The following is a 20085-nucleotide window of genomic DNA, read 5'->3' on the forward strand; positions in this document are numbered from 1 at the left end:
CTGTGTTCATCCCAGTTCTAGACATTCAACCCTTGGAACATCAAGGCATCATCGCAAAACCATTAGCAGCAGGATCAGTGTAAGTGAAATTTCTGTGAGTCCTTTAACATATTTTTTAGACCAGACTGTGCACCAGCAGAACAGAGTACAACTTGACATGATATGAATGACTGTAGAGGATGGTGCACGCGTATCTGGAGCTCAATATCAATGCCATCAGGGAGGGGTTGGACCCTTTTGCATTTTGGTCTTCAAAAATGGAACAGTGGCCTGAGCTCGTTTGTCAAGCCTTCGAAGTTTTGTCATGCTCGGCAGCCAGCATTCTCTCAGCGCTGCTGGTGGTGTCCTGACAAAATAAGCACATCCGCCTGTCCCTTGTAAGTGTAAACTGCCTAACTTTCATCAAAATGAACAAGTCATACATTTACAATGACTTTTGTACCCCAGCCGCAGAATGGGCAGACTATACAATGGTGTAGTTTTTAGTGTCATGCATTGATCTTGCATTATTGCAGTCTGTGACACCTTTGTGGTGACGTATGTGCCCTGCTGTTGGCAATGCTGCTGATGTTACAAACAATTTTTTGAAATGTGGAGACTCCAAGTTGGGTCTCCTTCTGGTGGGTTGCCTATAGTGGAAGGTGTGTCAGAGGCCTATTATACTGTTTCTATTCTGTGGAAATTGATGCCATTTTAGGGGTGTGTCACAATAATTTTTTGAAATGTAGAGACTCCAAGTTGGGTCTCCATCTGGTGGGTTGCCTGTGTAAGTAGGACTCCCAGACAGACAAGCCTGTACATACTTTCAGTCAACTACCTGTGCCACTCTCCTTAAATTTTTCTACCAATAGTACTGCAGAAAACTGATATTTGTGCCATCTAAATGTGGCTGTAAATAAAAAAATTGGAGGTGTTACATGAGGTATCAGGGCTCCCAGCTAAGAAGGATTACACCGCTTCCTTAACCACCAGGTCCTCATTGAAACTTGAAATCAAAGCTCTAAATGCTGGCCCACACCCTGATACCTCATTTTGGAAAGCTTTTTGTCACCCTTTACGGTATATCTAGTGTATATGTTTACTTTGGCCTCCCATAGAAATTAATGGGGTTCGAGTGCATTCGTCAAACATGTTCGGCAAACGTCTAAACATTCAGCAAATCAAACCGAACCAAGCCTTCAAAGATTTGCTCATATCTACTCCTCATCCTCCATCTCTGATGTGCTATCTCACAGCACGTCGTCCACATCCATTGGGATCTGGAAGTTCTGCAGCACTGCGAAGCAGCAACAGTTTCTGCTGTAGCTAATTTGTCTAGGAGGCAAACCGCACACCGTACCGTAGCAGAGTTATTGAAAGGAATAACAGACCACACAGATCTGTGGCTCTCGTTGCTGAACCTACAATCATGCATGATCATCTATAATAATGACCGTAACCTAGTGGCAGCTGTGAAGCTTAGCAAGCTATGAAAATATATGCACTCTGGATTGTTTAGAATGTTACATCTAGAAAATTGGAACTGCATTACTGCCATAGAACATGGGTTAAGTGCTATATTATGTACTTGTGAAATTTTGGAAAATGGGAAATGCAATATTGCTATAGGAAAATTTACAGTAAAAAGATGGCTCTTAGCACATAAATTGGCCAATGTATATGAGCCCAACTGCAACGTCAATGCGTACCTTATAGTTGGGTCCCTGTCCTGATAAGATACCTCTCTTGGACTAAAAAGCCTACAATATATTGGGCAGGAAGGAACCAGCTAGTTAAAACCACCTGAATCTGATGGGATTGGGTGTGGGAGTGTACATGTCACATGTGTTTGCTACAAACAGAAAACACTGACGAGCACATCCCAGCTAGTGTGAATAGGAGCCCGCTAAAATAACAATTCTAAGAAAATATGAAGTTGCGCTCTAGATTGTTTAGAATGGTACATCTAGAAAATTGGAACTGCTTTACTGCCATAGAACATTGCTTGGCAAGCTCACACATTTACCATGCTTGGCCCACATGCTCAACTTGGTAGATCAGTGGTTTCTGAAACCTACTCAGATTTTCCAGAGTTTCTGGTCAAGCTATGCCACATCAGCACCCATTTCCTCAAGTCAACTACAGCTGCCGCACTGGCATTGCAGCAGCAGTGCATGCAAATGCCAGCTCAAAAATTGGTGTACGAGGTCAACATGCACTGGAACTCCACATTGCACATGTTGGAAAGGCTTTGTGAGCAGCAGAGGCCCGTTGTGGAATACCTGCTGCAAAACGCCCATTGGTATTCTGGTCAGCCTCCTCAAATAACAACTAATGAGTGAGCATGGATATCTTACATTTGTGTGGTTTTCCAAGACTTTGAGGACTCCACAAAGAAGGTGAGAGGTGTTGACACCATCATCAGCACAACAATCCTTCTTCTTTGCCTACTTAAACAGTCACTGCTGATAAATAAACATGAAAAAATGATGCTTTGCATGCGTACCAGAAGGAGATGGAGGAAGACATGAGGCCATGTCATCTCATATGCTCATCCCTGGTTGGGTAACAATGAAGAGGTGGAGGCTGAGGAAGAGGAGGGTGAACAGGAGCTGGCAACAGAGGCTAGTACTCACACAAGCTTCATCCCTCCTCTCCTATGTTGATGTACTGATGAGAGGAATGAAGAAGAGATGGAGGTGGAGGAGAAGATGGAGAGTAGTCAGACTTTATGTATCACTGCCTTTCCTGTGACTCTCGTGTTACATTCATCTTGGCCAAAAAAGAGTACTATTGTTAGCCATGCTAGACCCACACTACAAGGAGAACTTTCCATCTTTTGTTCCTGAGGCGTAGAGGTCTGCTAGAATGGTGCCATACCAGAAGACCATTGTGGAAAATATGTTGAAAAAATTCCAATCAGACAACCCTTGCCGCAGGGGGCAAGCTTCCTTGCACAACCAAGCAGGAGAGGTGAAGGAGACACACATCATGTACCACAAAGGCAGGGTACACTGTCGAAAGCCTGGGCCAATTTCATGACACCCTCTCAGTGTCCAGGGCCTGATAAACAGGTATTTTTGACAAGGAATGAAAAGTTTTTAAAGATGGTCAAGCAATACCTGGCTGAGAAAACCAGTGTACTGCAAAATTCCTCATCAACCTTCAGCTATTGGGTCTCAAAGCTGGACACCTGGCATAAGCTGTCCCTCTATGCATTGGAGGTGCTGTTCTGCCCTGCCGCTAGCATCTTGTCTGAGCGAGTTTTTAGTTCCACCAGGGTGGTTCGGCATCATTGCCTTTGTCCAGGATATCTGTAGATGAGTCGGTCGGCAGAAACCCGGTGCTTCAGTACAGCACTGAAGCACCGGGATCCTGCCGACTGACTCATCTACAGATATCCTTGGCAAAGGCAATTTTGCCGAAACATTGGATGGATTTAATATCTGAAATATCCTAAAAAGTCAGCTGTGAATTAAACTGCAACTTTTTGAAATACAATTGTACCTGTCTTATTGAGTGCTGAAGGTTATCATTCTGTATGAGTATAGAAGCTGAGCTGTGTAGCTAATCTTCTTCTGTGTGATACTGTTTGTGATTTTTCGAAATGACACTATGTTCGTCTATTAGCTCCAATAATCGGTTGCCTAATATTACTGATGCAACTTTGTATTATGAAGGTACAAATATGACACTGCTGTATATCCACTAGTGTCTGTTACACTCTTGTTTCTCTAATTATTGCACACGTGTGTAGTTTCTGCTCTTTCATGATTGGTCAGCACTTGTTTTAAATATTTTATCATGGGGTTTGTTTTCCATACTCAGTTATCAAGGGCAGTGCATGCCTGAAACGCATTTCAGCATTACCTTATCTACCACAATAAATTTTAATTTTATGTTTTGAAATAAAGCTTTGAACATTTTATTCAGTTGTCGACACTTGGAATTTTTCTTCATATTTTACCGTGGGTCAGTGGTTCTCCTTACAGCAGCAACACCATATAGTGAATGGTCCAGATATTGAACAACATGGTTAGGTTTTAAACTTTTTTCTCATTATATAAATGTGACTTCAATTATACTCATTACTCGAAACGAGCATCTGAGCATTAGGAATTGCTTGGTTTAAGTAACGAGCATCTGAGCATTTTACTGTTCGCACATCCCTACTAACCACATTAAGCTCTATGGGTGACTAATTAAATCCAGATAAATCTTTGAACTTTTTTTTGAGTTTTATATACCACCATATAAGCACGTTAAACTGTATGGATGACAACATAGTAAATTTTTTCACCTTCCCCCACCCGAAAAAAAGAATGTGGTCATGTGCAGAAGCTATATATTTAGCAACCGACAGTAAAGCCCTAAGCCCTGCCTAGAGGCTGTATTCTGCCACTCCCACTGATCCTGAAACTGTCAATATGCTAAATGCAGAATGTACTGTATCTAATAGCAAAGCACAGGATTAGCCTTTAGAAGGACTGGTAGTATGATGCAGCATCAGCACCATTTTCAACACTAGAGGACTCTAGTAAACTGTGCACACACAGGCCTGGATAACTGCAATCTCCATCCAAGCACAACTGTCCCTGAGCTGTACAATGATGTTAGTGTGCCAAGCGTGGCGGCACCTGTCCTTCTATAACTTCTCATGAGGTAATGCGGCCAGCCCATCACAGTAATGCCACTACCAAGATGGCTACGACATTACAGTGACTGGCAGGCAATCCCCGCATGGTTATTGACTGTGTAACAGGCACCAAACATGTGGGGAGGGGATTTACGATTCAAACCCGATCACCAGCTAATGCTCGTTGAGGCATAAACTCCCTCCAAAAAATCCTGAATTGCTGGTTTTGTTAATTCTGCCTCACAAAAATTGGATTAGAAAGCGATCAAAAAATGTCATGTGTCTGAAAATGGTACCAATAAAAACTTCAACACGTCCCGCAAAAAACAAGCCCTCACAAGACTCTGTTCGCTGAAATATCGAAAAATTATAGCTCTCTATAAATGGTGTTGCGAAAACTGTTTTTTTTTTTTTGCAATAAAAAGCATCTTTTATTGTGTGACAGCAGGCAAACATAAAAGCCAGATATAAATCTGGAATCGCTGTAATCACATTGACCCAGATAATAAAGTTGCCTAATCACTTATACCGCATCAATTTCCACAGAGTAGAAACAGTATAATAGGCCTCTGGTACAACTTCTACTACAGTCAACAAACAAGATGGAGATCCGACTTTGAGTCTTCACATTTGAAAAAATTGTTTGTAACATCAGCAGCAGCAGTAACAGCAGGCACAGAAGACACCACAAAGATGGTACAGGCTGCAATAACGCAAGATCAATGAATGACACTAAAAACTACACTATTGCCTAGTCAGCCCAATCTGCGACTGAAGTTCAAAAGTCATTGGAGATCCATGACTTGTTCATCTTGATGAAAGTTAGCTGGTCTACTATTTAAGGGGACAGCTGGATGCACTTAATCCTTCAGGACACCATCAGCAACGCTGAAGACACGTTCTGAGAGAATGCTGGCAGCCGGGCATGACAAAACCTCCAAGACATGACAGGATTGTTTTTCCCACAAGCCTTGGGGATTCCAAAACTTGTGAAGCAGCTCCTTGACTGCCTGCCCCTACAGGCACCATAGTCACCCAGTGCCCAGTCAGCGAGATGTAATGCCCCTACCCAGGTTTGTTCGTCCTGGTGTCAGTGTTGAAATGCACCCTGGCAGACCCAGATTTTTTCAGGGAATGGGTGATGTTGTCGGCGACATGCTGGTGTAGTGCAGACACAGCTTTCTTAGAGAAGTAATGCCGATTTGGCAACTGGTACTGGGGACTGCGACGGCCATCAACTTCCTGAAACTGTCTGTATCCACAAGGTGGAAAGGCAGCATTTCCATGGCCAACAGATTGGAGATGTGGATTTCAAATACTTAGCTTTGCCATGTGTAAGAGGTAACAATCTTTTACGTGACCACAACTGTGGGACTGAGGGCTGGCTGCTGTGCTGAGAGAGGGTGGAGTATGGAGGAGAGGAAAATCTTCTGGACTGTGAGTGAGGTGCAGGCAGAGACACAAAAGCAGCAGTCATGTCCACTTCCGTAACAGCTGATGAGTTCTCACTCATCCCGACTGTGGTGGGTAAGCAATTGTAGTTTCTGCGACCAGAGAGCTGTGTGAGAAGACTTGGAATGGTGATGGAGGAGGAAGAAGCAGCAGATGGTGTTGATGAGACAGCAGTGGTTGGCGAGGCCCTCTAGTCCACATTTTAGCACAGTGATATTACCACGCTAATGCATGTTGATTACGTATGTGCCGGTTCTTGTATGTAGTTGTCAAATTATTGCAATTTTCGTCTCTACTGAGTTTATTTTTGCAAATTTGATGGATAACGTGTGTTGGATCACCCTTTATGGTCTCAAGAAACTCCCAGGCTAGGCAACCCTTCTCACCCCTGCGAACTGCACACTTGCGACCAGTGCTGGCCACAGCCAAAGTAGGGGCTGAGGATGCAGTGCTTGTCATGGTTGCATTACTTCGCATCTGTGTGGGAAACTGCAATGTATTTTCCTCTAAGTGAGATCTAAAACCTCTGCAGAATGGCCCATATGAGGTTCCCCACAGTCAGTTGGGCGTTTGGAAATTTTTGATGCTGGGGAAAACAAGGGTGATTTGGGTGCCACCTCTGAGGATTGTACTGTGTGTGATGTTAAGGTGGAAGAAGAGGAGGAGAGGCCGCTGTACCACATGCACTTTCTGAGCCTCATCTACAAGGTGTACCGCTGTGCAACTGCCAAAGAAAGGAAGTCGAGTAGCCAGGCCTGTAGCAGATGTTGTCAGTGCTCTTTGGATAGGACAAAATGGAGCTTGTTCAGTTGAGCTTTTACTCACACTAAGGGTATGTGTCCACGTTCAGTTTTGCTTCAGGCTTTGGTCAGGATTTTATGCAGGTAAAATCCTGACCAAAACTGCACCTGAGGTCACTGGCAGGTCACCTGCGTTGTTCCTGCGTGTTTTGCTCATAGTAGCAACATGCTGCGTTTTGAAAAAACGCACCACATGTGCGTTTTCGCGGCAAAAACGCATGCGTTTTTTAACGCATAGTGGAGTCAGGATTTCATGAAATCCTTGTAAAAATTAAATATTTGGGGATAAAGGAACATTTTTATGATAAATATGTATTTTTTTTTTCATTTTCCTGGCTCAACAATATAAAATTCTGTGACGCACCTGTGGGGGTTCTGCAAACATGGCACAGTGTCCACTATCTACTTCAGCTAATGTTGCATTCCAAACGTCAATGGAAGCTCCTTCCCTTCCGAGCCCTGTCGTGTGCCCAAGCAGTAGTTTTATCCCATGTATGGTGTATCGACATACTCAGGAGAAAATGAACAACAAAGTTTGGGGACCATTTTCTCCTGTTACCCTTGTGAAAATAAGAAAAATGGGGCTAAAGTAAAATTTAGAAAAAAAGTAAAATATACATTTTTTACTTCCACATTGCATTAATTCCTGTGAAGCACCTGAAGGGTTAATATACTTCTTGAATGAGGTTTTGAGGACTTTAAAGGGTACAGTTTTTAAAATTTGGGGTATTTTCTCTCATATACAGTGCCTACAAGTAGTGTTCAACCCCCTGCAGATTTAGCAGGTTTAATAAGATGCAAATAAGTTAGAGCCTTCAAACTTCAAACAAGAGCAGGATTTATTAATAGATGCATAAATCTTACAAACCAAAAAGTTTTGTTGCTCAGTTAAATTTTTATAAATTTTAAACATAAAAGTGTGGGTCAATTATTATTCAACCCATAGGTTTAATATTTTGTGGAATAACCTTTGTTTGCAATTACAGCTAATAATCGTCTTTTATAAGACCTGATCAGGCCGGCACAGGTCTCTGGAGTTATCTTGGCCCACTCCTCCATGCAGATCTTCTTCAAGTTATCTAGGTTCTTTGGGTGTCTCATGTGGACTTTAATCTTGAGCTCCTTCCACAAGTTTTCAATTGGGTTAAGGTCAGGAGACTGACTAGGCCACTGCAACACCTTGATTTTTTGCCTCTTGAACCAGGCCTTGGTTTTCTTGGATGTGTGCTTTGGGTCGTTGTCTTGTTGGAAGATGAAATGACGACCCATCTTAAGATCCTTGATGGAGGAGCGGAGGTTCTTGGCCAAAATCTCCAGGTAGGCCGTGCTATCCATCTTCCTATGGATGCGGACCAGATGGCCAGGCCCCTTGGCTGAGAAACAGCCCCACAGCATGATGCTGCCACCACCATGCTTGACTGTAGGGATAGTATTCTTGGGGTCGTATGCAGTGCCATCCAGTCTCCAAACGTCACGTGTGTGGTTGGCACCAAAGATCTCGATCTTGGTCTCATCAGACCAGAGAACCTTGAACCAGTCAGTCTCAGAGTCCTCCAAGTGATCATGAGCAAACTGTAGACGAGCCTTGACATGACGCTTTGAAAGTAAAGGTACCTTACGGGCTCGTCTGGAACGGAGACCATTGCGGTGGAGTACGTTACTTTTTGTATTGACTGAAACCAATGTCCCCACTGCCATGAGATCTTCCCGGAGCTCCTTCCTTGTTGTCCTTGGTTTAGTCTTGACTCTTCGGACAAGCCTGGCCTCGGCACGGGAGGAAACTTTCAAAGGCTGTCCAGGCCATGGAAGGCTAACAGTAGTTCCATAAGCCTTCCACTTCCGGATGATGCTCCCAACAGTGGAGACAGGTAGGCCCAACTCCTTGGAAAGGGTTTTGTACCCCTTGCCAGCCTTGTGACCCTCCTCGATCTTGTCTCTGATGGCCTTGGAATGCTCCTTTGTCTTTCCCATGTTGACCATGTATGAGTGCTGTTTACAAGTTTGGGGAGGGTCTTAAATAGTCAGAAAAGGCTGGAAAAAGAGATAATTAATCCAAACATGTGAAGCTCATTGTTCTTTGTGCCTGAACTACTTCTTAATACTTTAGGGGAACCAAACAGAATTCTGGTGGGTTGAGGGGTTGAATAATAAATGACCCTCTGAAAAGACTTTTCACAATTTAAAAAAAAAAATAAACAAAGAAATAACATTCTATTTTGCTGCAGTGCATTTCACACTTCCAGGCTGATCTACAGTCCAAATGTCACAATGCCAAGTTAATTCCAAATGTGTAAACCTGCTAAATCTGCAGGGGGTTGAATACTACTTGTAGGCACTGTAGGTCCCTAAATTCACTTCAAATGTGATATGGTCCCTAAAAAAATAGTTTTGTCAATTTTGTTGGAAAAATGAGAAATTGCTGGTCAGCTTTTAACCCTTCTAACTATCTGACAAAAAAAAATTAAGTTTCAAAAATTGTGCTGATCTAAAGTAGACGTGTAGTAAATATTATTTATCAACTATTTTCTGTGAGATAACTCTCTGGTTTAAGGACATAAAATGAAAAGTTTGAAAATTGCAACATTTTCAAAATGTTTGCCAAATTTCTGACATTTTCACAAATAAATGCAATTCATATCGAGCAAATTTTACCATTATCATAAAGTACAATATGCCACGAGAAAACATTCTCAGAATCACTATGTTTTGTTGAAGCGTTCCAAAATTATTAACTCATGAATTTACTTTGGTCGCAATTGAAATAATTGGCCCAGTCAGGAAGGTGAAAACAGGCTTCGGGGTGAAGGGGTTAAAATAAATTATTTATTTATTTTTTTTAAATTGTTTTTTTGTTGCCATATTCTGAGAACTGCTTGTGATCTGTAGTTTTTATTAGCACTCCTTAGGGTATATTCCTTCTTTGTTGGGGAGACAAGGTAACCAGAAACAACATTTATGCCATTTTTCTTTTCTCTGTGCAGGATTTATAAAGTCATATTTTAATAGTTTAGACTTTTACAGAAGCAGTAATGCCATAAATGTTTATGTTTTTTCACACCTTTTTTTCATTTAGCAAATGATTTAAAGGATTTAAAGTTGCATTTTTTAACTGTACTGGACTGGAATTTTTAGCCTGAGTACTAAGTATAGGCATGAGTACTAACAGTAATAATAGTTTTAACGTGGTAGACACAGTAGCCTTCATTTGGCCGGCACCTCATTGTCAACTTTCTTTTGGGGGCAGTGAAGAGGTGACAAAGAGCTCCCCATCTAACCACGCTGATGCTGCTGATGCTAATGACCATGGCATTCAAAAACATGAAACGACTCCATCAGTGATTTCTGCTTTTGTGGTCACTGCAAGCAGTTGTCAGTTATTTAACATAGCCAACACTTTCTATGTATTGAGTAGGTTCGGTTCTTTATCCCTACTCTATGCACAAGCTCCCAACATATAATGTATTTGTAACGAGTTAAAGGTCCTGTGTTCATACACTGTATATAGAGCATGACTGGGCATGTTTGACTGTTGCTTTATACAAATTTCATGCAGGTGAGGTGGACAGGGACCTTGGGATACCCATTCTAATGACATGTAGAGCCTTTTATGATCAATTTACTGAAGACTTACTGATTATATTTACTTATTATTAAATATCAATTTTTTTTTTAATTAATACCAATATAATATGCCTAAAATTGACTCAGTTTAATGGGCCTTAGGATCCTCATAACCACATTTGCGGTTATAATTCCAACCTAGGAACATTTACTAAGAAGCCTCTGGGACTCTGTGTGCTGTTATTTCATGATCTATTGGACGTTGAATGTGAGGTATTCTCTGTGTTATGAATGAGCCCTAACACTCGCATGGGGATGGACAAAACAGGGGAGATGTTACACCTGACCTGCACACTACAGATTCCATTACAGACTATTCGAATGACCTCTGTCACTAGACACGCCCGAACGTGCATGCTGCTGTTGGTCCCTAGTCTCTGTGACCTCCAGGGACAAGGTGTGTAGCTGTGCAGCCAAGGCGAAAACCAGATCCATATGGCCAGAACACACTAAATGGGCTGGCTATAATGTTATGACTGAGCCATAACACTCACACATGGATGGACAAACCAGGGGAGATGGAACATCTGCACATCACATGTTCGTTTACAGACAACACAAGTCCCTAACCTGACAAATGATTTGTCCTGTCTGATTGCGCCCCCACTGAATGTCGGACCCTGAGTGTCCTTAACTGTACCCTCAACTATACACAGAGTGTAACTCAAAACAACAACAGAACATAGAGCACACAGACAGAGTGTGAGACACAAGTATAAGAACATGTTCACACAGCCATACATGAAAGACAGAAGACAAAGGAACCCAAATCCAGATAAGACTGCATATGCCAGGAGAGTATAAATAACCACTCCCAAGATATGATAGGACAAACCAAACGAGGAAGTGAAAACACCAGCACCAAAGCAAAAGAAAGACAAGAGCATTATCAGCAGTTGGACAAGGACAACACAGGCTGTGGTCCATCAGAGAAGGAAACTGACCACACAGCCAGATGTCACTGGATCGAGCCCTGAATTCGAGCCATGAAACTTTACTTAAAGGAATCTCACTGTACTATGCAAAAGAGATTACAATCTAAATGCACTTGACTTTACATGAATCCAAATAAAAATGCATTTTCATCTTCGGGATAATATTAGCTATTAATGTAGTTATATACATGTGGCTATATAGCTGACAGAATTTCACACCAAACTTATTTTCTGATATATGCAAATATTTTCCAACTAGTACAACATATTGCCAGTCTCTAGATCTTTATTGCATAACACTAATCTAATAGAAATGTATTTTACTCCACTTTCTTTAATGAATGTGAGAAGTGTCACAGTGAAATTGCACCATTAATTTGATAAATAGGACATGGAGGTATCATTGTTTCCAGTATTGCAGACTAATGAAGCTAAAAGCATATATAATAACAAGTGTAAATAATAAATTATTCTTAGGAGTAAAACAATGTAATTAGATTATTCCACTGATTATTTCTCTGTATCAAAGTCACCACGCTACTCACACTTTTGACTTTCAAACTTGATAAAATGATCTTCATATAAGGAGTTTATTGCCTTACCCGTAGTGTTTGACTTTATTGTATCGCTACTATTACTAATGAGTGTCTCTGATGAATCTGCATAGAAAATCTGATTCGATGGAAGGCATTTGCAGTGAATTGAAAGTACTCCAAAGCCACCAATTGCACTACAAAGACATTTACAACACTATGAGTCCTCCTAGGAGTGTTGTATCAAATTCCTTTCTAGATGCACAATGCAAACACAGCCTTAGAAATGTAAAATCATAAAGACCAAAAATTACGAGATAAACAACTGATGTGGTGTAACTTGAACATGTCAATTTAAACTAATAAGCAAGATGTGTAAAAAATTAGTACTGTGTGTGATACACACTCTTCGTGATGCATTCACAAAGTTAAAGGGAACCTGTTAGGCGATTCATGCAGGTCAAACCTTGAACAGCGTGAATTGCAGGCAGGTATATTATTCTCTGAAGCACTCCTGTATTTCAGAGAAAATATAGTTTAAAGATCCAGTGCTCCCTGCTAGATTTTCTCAGCACTGCTGCAGCTTATTGGCAGGTCTCTCACTTGCATGTACTGTACATAGGGAGAAACTTATCAATCTACTGTAGTAGCAATGGTAAGGTCCGGCCAGGGTGAATCAAAACTTCTGCAACACTATAATGGCACTGATCATAGGCCCTAGCTCACAGACACAACAACTCTCTTATATTTCTCTCACTATCAATTAAAACTGTATTATTCTTATTTCTTCACAAACTAATCTTCTTCACTGCTGTGCTGCCATGTACTATTTTTAAAGCTTCTACATTCTTTTTGGGCTTTCTCTCCCTATCTCTATACCTAAGTTGTAAGCTGTGACATCCTTTCACTACCCAGATTCATCACTAAATGGCTCCTGCATTCCCTACTTCTGTTTTTATACATGCTTTGATAGCTTCCTGATTGGCTGTGGTATGCCATGTGATGTGATGGCGACAAGGTATGACCGGAAATCAAGAGAAGAAAATGTCCAGCTTCACCGAATCTGTGAAAAAAAGTTTTCTTTATTCACAAACTTAAACATGGAGGATACAAACTTCAGCACAAACCATATGGGTAAGAATCTCAATGTGTTTCTGGAGACTAAGCTCCCTTAATCATGATGGGAAACCATGTGTGGCAGAACCCAAGGTCATGCTTTCCTTATCTGTCTGATGCAATCTGCTGCAATATGTAAAATGAGATTTGCACAAAATTAGTTTTATATTACATAGTTACATAGTTACATAGTTATTAAGGTTGAAGGAAGACTGTAAGTCCATCTAGTTCAACCCATAGCCTAACCTAACAAAAATATTGTTCAAATTCACCATATTTCATGGCTACCCATCCTGGTATGCATAGCTCCTCATCCCTATACTTGTACAGTATGCATGGTTCCTCATCCCTATCCTTGTATGCATGGTTCCTCATCCCTATCCTTGTATGCATGGTTCCTCATCCATATCCTTGTATGCAGGGCCCCCATGAGAAAAGCATTAAAGAATCCTACTTACCTTCCCTGCGCGCCCTCGTTGCATCTTGTTCCGGTGCCAGCAGTCGTGCGATCACGTGCCCCCGCTCAATAAGGTAATGAGTATTCACCTCTCTCCACGCTTATGGGAGTGGAGAGAGGTGAATATTCATAGCTCTTAAGTAGCGTGCCCCTGTGATTGCTCAGCAGCTGCTGGAAGCCGGCGACTGCGGTTGACACTGTGCGCGCTATAAGAGAAATTAATATTTAGTGCCAGTGCAGTGAATATTCATTTCTCTTTAGCAGCGGGCGCAAGCTTTAGCTGCAGCCACCGGCTCCTGCATTCTGTGACCGACTGCTACCCCACTCCCCTCCCCCGCTGTCTCCTGGAACAATGACACGTGTATAAGCCAAGGATGGCGTTTTGATCACAAAACAATGTGCTGAAAAACTCGGCTTACACTCGAGTTTATACGGTATATACAGCTCTGGCAAAAATTAACAGACCACCACATCAAAACCCTGCCATGGGCAACCCAATCCTCTGGAATGTAATCAAAAGGATGATGGATAGTCACAAGCCATCAAGCAAAGAAGAACTGCTTACATTTTTGCACCAGAAGCAGTGTTAAAGACTGGTGGAAAGCATGCCAAGACGCATGAAAGCTGTGATTAAAAATCATGGTTATTCCACAAAATATTGATTTCTGAACTCTTCCTGAGTTAAAACTTTAGTATTGTTGTTTCTAGATGATTATGAATTTGTTTTCTTTACAATATCTGAGGTCTGAAAGCACTGCTTTTTTTTATTTTGACCATTTTTCTCTATCAGAAAAAAAAAATTATTGCTTGGAAATTCGGAGTCATGTTGTCAGAAGTTTATAGAATAAAAGAACAATTTACATTTTACTCAAAAATATACCTATAAAGGGAAAAATCAGACAAACTGAACATTTTGCAGTGGTCTCTTAATTTTTGCCAGAGCTATATATGTTTATAATTCATCAAATTATCTCCAAAATATTTATTACTTCAGATAAAACAATATCTGGTTACATACATTTCCATGTAAATAGGCATAGCTTTTCATAAATCAATAATCCTCCCTCAAACTAATTACTTTCCTCCCTACCCCCTGGGTCTATATCTAGTAAAGTTCAACGGAATATGTTGGCTCTATATAAATAAGATTATTATTATTATCTTGTTTACGGTATATCATGCATGGCTTTTATTAATAAACTCTTAGATATCTATTAGTAAACTAGAAAATTTTGTGTTTCAGGGTTAGTGAGAACCAATGTTCTAATTTTTCTATTAATCTTAAGATTTTTGTATTTTGACAGTTGTAAAATTTCACATGGTCATAAGTCAAAAAAGAAGAGTTCAGAAGAAGAAGAATAAAAGAGAACGATTCACCTTGGCTTGAAGAAAAGCTTTTTGGAGTGAAATACAGCATATATTTGATGCATCTTTCTGGGATGCTGTGGACCAGAATCAAATACCTGCTCCAGCAATTACATCTGCTATAATGTACAGTCATGGCGGAAAATGTCGGCACCCTTGAATTGTCTAGTCTGTGGATTGGGCTATCTCAGCTCACATGGGAACCACTAGGCCTATAGGATCAGAAATTCTGGTCTGTACAGGGTAATTTGCAGGTTTTAATGTGTTACCTGCAGGGTCGCCGCTATCATGAGGCAAGTTGAGTACTTTGCCTCAGGCAGCAGAGCATCCCTAAAGACAGGGGGTGGCAGAGCGGCAATCAGAACACGTGTTGCCGACTCTCCCTGTAATCCCTGCTGACACTGTCCGACTCACAACAACCTAATGTGCCCGGCAGGTGACTTACCACTTACCCAGGCTGAGGTGCAGAGGCGGTGCCCAGTCTCCTGACCTGCTGGGACACACACATTGCTGGGACTAGTCACACAGAACAATAACCAGCAGTAAGTAACTGTAAACATCTCACGCAAGCCCCACCCTGCTGCTGCATGGCTCCGTCACAGTTCACTGCTTCCCTCCATTAGACTGTTATAAGTAGTAGAAGTAGATAAGCTTTGTGAACCAGCTGGGGTTTTCAGATCTGAAAGCAGTAAAGATGTAGCAGAGTTGGTGCTACCCTATGTGGATGAGCTGAGGTTGTCAGATATGGTCCTGCTAAGACTGTGTGAGGTTGTCAGATCCAGCAGGCTGGAGTTTGTTGGATCGAGCAAAGGTGAGGTCAGATGTAGCAGAGCTGCGGTTATCATATACCCGATGAGCTGAGGTTTCACAGATAAAGATTTTGCCTGTAATATAGAGCAAACCTGAGGTTGTCAGGAAGCTGTTTTTAGTCGTATTTAGCTTGTTGTCAGAATAAATAAAGATGAGATTGTCAGATGTAATAAAATCTCAATTTGTCAGATATCCCAAACTGAGAATATCAAATGCGGGTAAGGTTACTATTTCAGAAGAAGCTGCAATGAGTTTGTTGAGTGTAGTAGAGCTGAGGGCGATAGAATTGACAGAGGGTGTCAGATATAGCAGAATGGTATCAAGTAAAAAAAAGGTTGTTAAATCTGCAAGAGCTGAGGATGTGAAATGTAAGATGTGAGGATTGTAGGCTGCAGAGCTGAAGGTGTAAAATGCAGCATAGCTGAGGCTGTCACCTGCAATGAACCCATAGTGCAGATCAAATCTTTTCTGTTTTTAAGGTGGCCAAATAAGTGGCGTAACTAGAGTCTGATGGGCCCCAGTGTAAGATTGGGACAGAGCCCACACCCATCCAGAATTATATGTATATATGTCCCTCATCCTGGTGTATATGTCCCTCATCCTGGCCCCATCCTGGTATATATCCGCATCCTGATATATGTCCACCGTTCTGCCAATGTTCTTTAATGTATAGAAAAAATAAACCATTATACTAACCAAGGAGTACATAGAGGTCATGGGGCTCCATAGAAGATGCATAATGCACCCCCACAGTCCTCCTTACAGTATAATGCACTCCCCATAGTCCTCCATACAGTATATTGCACCTTCATAGGCCTCCATATAGTATAATGCACCATAATAGTCCTCCATACAGTATAATGCATAGCCCATAGACCTCCATACAGTATAATGCACCCCATAGTCCTCCATATTGTATAATGCACTCACATAGTCCTCCATATAGTATAATGCACCCCATAGACCTCGATACAGTATAATGCACTCCCCATAGTCCTCCATACGGTATAATGCACTCCCAATAGTCAACCATGTAGTAGTATGGCCACCTTGTACCCACTGATTAAAAAAACAAACAAAAAAACAACTCCACCCATTCACTCCTTCACCATGCATCCTTTGACTTCAGCATGCAACTGACGGGAGTGCATGATGTCACAGCCTTGCACCCCCAGTTACATGCACACCAGCTTCAGCTACTGGCTTCTGATTGGTCGGCAGCATGTACTGCTACCCACGGGCCCGAAGGGTCTGAGCAGCAATATGTGTCCAAGGACACACATCTAGCTGGAGTACTTGCTGGCATCAGCGGGCCCCTCACCCACTTGGCCTGGTCGCAGTGGCAACATCGATTGTTACACCCCTGCTAAACACCTTAGAGAGAGAGAGTCACAAAGAAATTAGCTGGTGGTTATTTAATAGCCTGTTTAGACTGGAATACCACGCTATCCATGCGCACAGAACAATCTTGGCAGCACGTGTTCTCGGCAGCACGTGTTCAGTGGTCAAAGGACAATTGAACCATTCTATACAAACAGTAGAAGAGATTGATTTACTGCTCATTGAAATTCTGCTCGGCGGGTCACTATACACAGCCTCGTCTCTGCCTGTGTGCAGACACTCAGCAGGCAATGTTTGCTCCCAGATAGAGTCGGTGTAAAAATATATCTCTGGACATTATATATTATACATTTGCCTGGACATTATATATTTTAGATCTCTGGACATTATATATTATAAATCTCTCTGGACATTATCTATATAATCATCTAAGGAGTACTTCCGTCTGTTTGTCTGTCTGTAACGGAAATCCCGTGTCGCTGATTGGTCACGGCCAGCAGGCCGTGACAAATCAGTGACAGGCTTAGTCCAGCCGCGAATTGGCCCCTCCCTACTCTCCTCCAGTCAGTGCTCCCTCCCTACTCCCCTCCAGTCAGTGCCAGTGTGTATATACTGCATGGGCTGTGTTATATACTACATGTCCTGTGTTATATACTGTGTGGGCTATGCTATATATTACGTAGGCTCTACTATATACTATGCGGCTGCTATATACTATGTGGCTGCTATATACTATATGGCTGTGCTATATACTATGTGGCTGTGCTATATACTATGTGGCTGTCTGTGTTACGTGGGCTGTGCTGTATACTATGTGGCTGCTATATAATATGTGGCTGCTATATACTATGTGGCTGTGCTATATACTACGTGGCTATGCTATATACTACGTGACTGTGCTATATACTACATGGCTGTGCTATATACTACGTGGCTGTGTTATATACTACGTGGCTGTGCTATATACTGCGTGGCTGTGCTAAGTGTGATGTACATACATACATACATATTCTGGAATACCCTATGCATGCTATATACTACGTGGGCTGAGCTATATATTACGTGGGCTTTGTTATATACTGCCTGGCTGCTATATACTACGTGGGCAGCTTTATACACTCACTGGCCACTTTATTAGGTACACCTGTCCAACTTCTTGTTAACACTTAATTTCTAATCAGCCAATCACATGGCGGCAACTCAGTGCATTTAGGCATGTAGACATGGTCAAGACAATCTCCTGCAGTTCAAACCGAGCATCAGTATGGGGAAGAAAGGTGATTTGAGTGCCTTTGAACGTGGCATGGTTGTTGGTGCCAGAAGGGCTGGTCTGAGTATTTCAGAAGCTGCTGATCTACTGGGATTTTCACGCACAACCATCTCTAGGGTTTACAGAGAATGGTCCGAAAAAGAAAAAAAATCCAGTGAGCGGCAGTTCTGTGGGCGGAAATGCCTTGTTGATGCCAGAGGTCAGAGGAGAATGGGCAGACTGGTACGAGCTGATAGAAAGGCAACAGTGACTCAAATCGCCACCCGTTACAACCAAGGTAGGCCTAAGAGCATCTCTGAACGCACAGTGCGTCGAACTTTGAGGCAGATGGGCTACAGCAGCAGAAGACCACACCGGGTACCACTCCTTTCAGCAAAGAACAGGAAACTGAGGCTACAATTTGTACAAGCTCATCGAAATTGGACAGTAGAAGATTGGAAAAACGTTGCTTGGTCTGATGAGTCTCGATTTCTGCTGCGACATTCGGATGGTAGGGTCAGAATTTGGCGTAAACAACATGAAAGCATGGATCCATCCTGCCTTGTATGGAGCATCTTTGGGATGTGCAGCCGACAAATCTGCGGCAACTGTGTGATGCCATCATGTCAATATGGACCAAAATCTCTGAGGAATGCTTCCAGCACCTTGTTGAATCTATGCCACGAAGAATTGAGGCAGTTCTGAAGTCAAAAGGGGGTCCAACCCGTTACTAGCATGGTGTACCTAATAAAGTGGCCGGTGAGTGTATACTGCGTGGGCTGTGTTACATAATACGTTGCCTGTGTTATATACTGCGTGGGCTGTGCTATATATTACGTGGGCTGTGCTATATACTAAGTGGCTGCTATATACTATGTTGCTGCTATATACTATGTGACTGTGCTATATACTACGTGGCTGTCTGTGTTAGGTGGGCTGTGCTATATAGCATGTGGCTGCTATATACTATGTGGCTGCTATATACTATGTGGCTGTGCTATATACTATGTGGCTGTGCTATATACTATGTGGCTGTGCTATATACTATGTGGCTGCTATATACTATGTGGCTGTGCTATATACTATGTGGCTGTGCTATATACTATGTGGCTGTGCTATATACTATGTGGCTGTGTTATATGCTATGTGGCTGTGCTTTATACTACGTGGCTGTGCTAAGCGTAACGTACATACATACATACATATTCTAGAATACCTGATGCGTTAGAATTGGGCCACCATCTAGTATATTATATATATCTCCGGACATTATATATTTTAGATCTCTGGACATTATATATTATAGATCTCTCTGGACATTACATATTATATATAGCTCTGGACATTATATATTTTAGATTTTAAAAAAACTGACCTTCACATCTAAACACAGAATAAGTGTGAACAGGTGCTGAGCCTAGAGTCACCAACTCACATACAGTCAAATAAATAAGGCAGCACACTGCGGTGCTAAAACATGCAAACATGAAACATGAAAATTGAACTGCATTACTGCATTAGAAATATGAAAAAATGAGGGCGTTTAGCGCATAAATTGGCCAATTCATGTGTACCTGGTAGCCACATTAGGGCATCTCTCGTATACCAGGACATAGACATTCCTTTCCTCACTGAGAACAAACGTCTTCATCTGAATGGGAACCTACTGTGAATCCTCTTCTTAGACTATAATCTCTCTCTCTGTGGAGGGGAAATGGTCTTGCTGTGATTAAAACACCTGTGGCTAAAAGGTGGAGTGCTCAGTCAGAAGGCTAATGAATACAAATTTAA

The 20085-nt window shown here is 41.8% G+C and overlaps 1 protein-coding gene across 4 annotated transcripts in view; it reads left to right on the forward strand.

The window, feature by feature from the left end:
• The window catches only part of LOC143782664 (uncharacterized), a 64983-nt gene extending 46186 nt beyond the window's left edge, over window positions 1–18797 (forward strand). For all 4 annotated transcript variants that reach the window (XR_013217016.1, XR_013217017.1, XM_077270380.1 and 1 more), the window contains 2 exons: window positions 12930–13090; window positions 14834–18797. Coding sequence is in view for 2 of the 4 variants with exons in the window: in XM_077270380.1 (XP_077126495.1) it covers window positions 12930–13090; window positions 14834–14916 (244 nt within the window). In the remaining 2 variants the exon portion in view is untranslated. The remainder of the gene's footprint in view (window positions 1–12929; window positions 13091–14833) is intronic.
• The last annotated feature ends 1288 nt before the right edge of the window (window positions 18798–20085 follow it).

The sequence above is a fragment of the Ranitomeya variabilis genome, chromosome 6, assembly GCF_051348905.1.
Source record: "Ranitomeya variabilis isolate aRanVar5 chromosome 6, aRanVar5.hap1, whole genome shotgun sequence".
NCBI lineage: Eukaryota > Metazoa > Chordata > Amphibia > Anura > Dendrobatidae > Ranitomeya > Ranitomeya variabilis.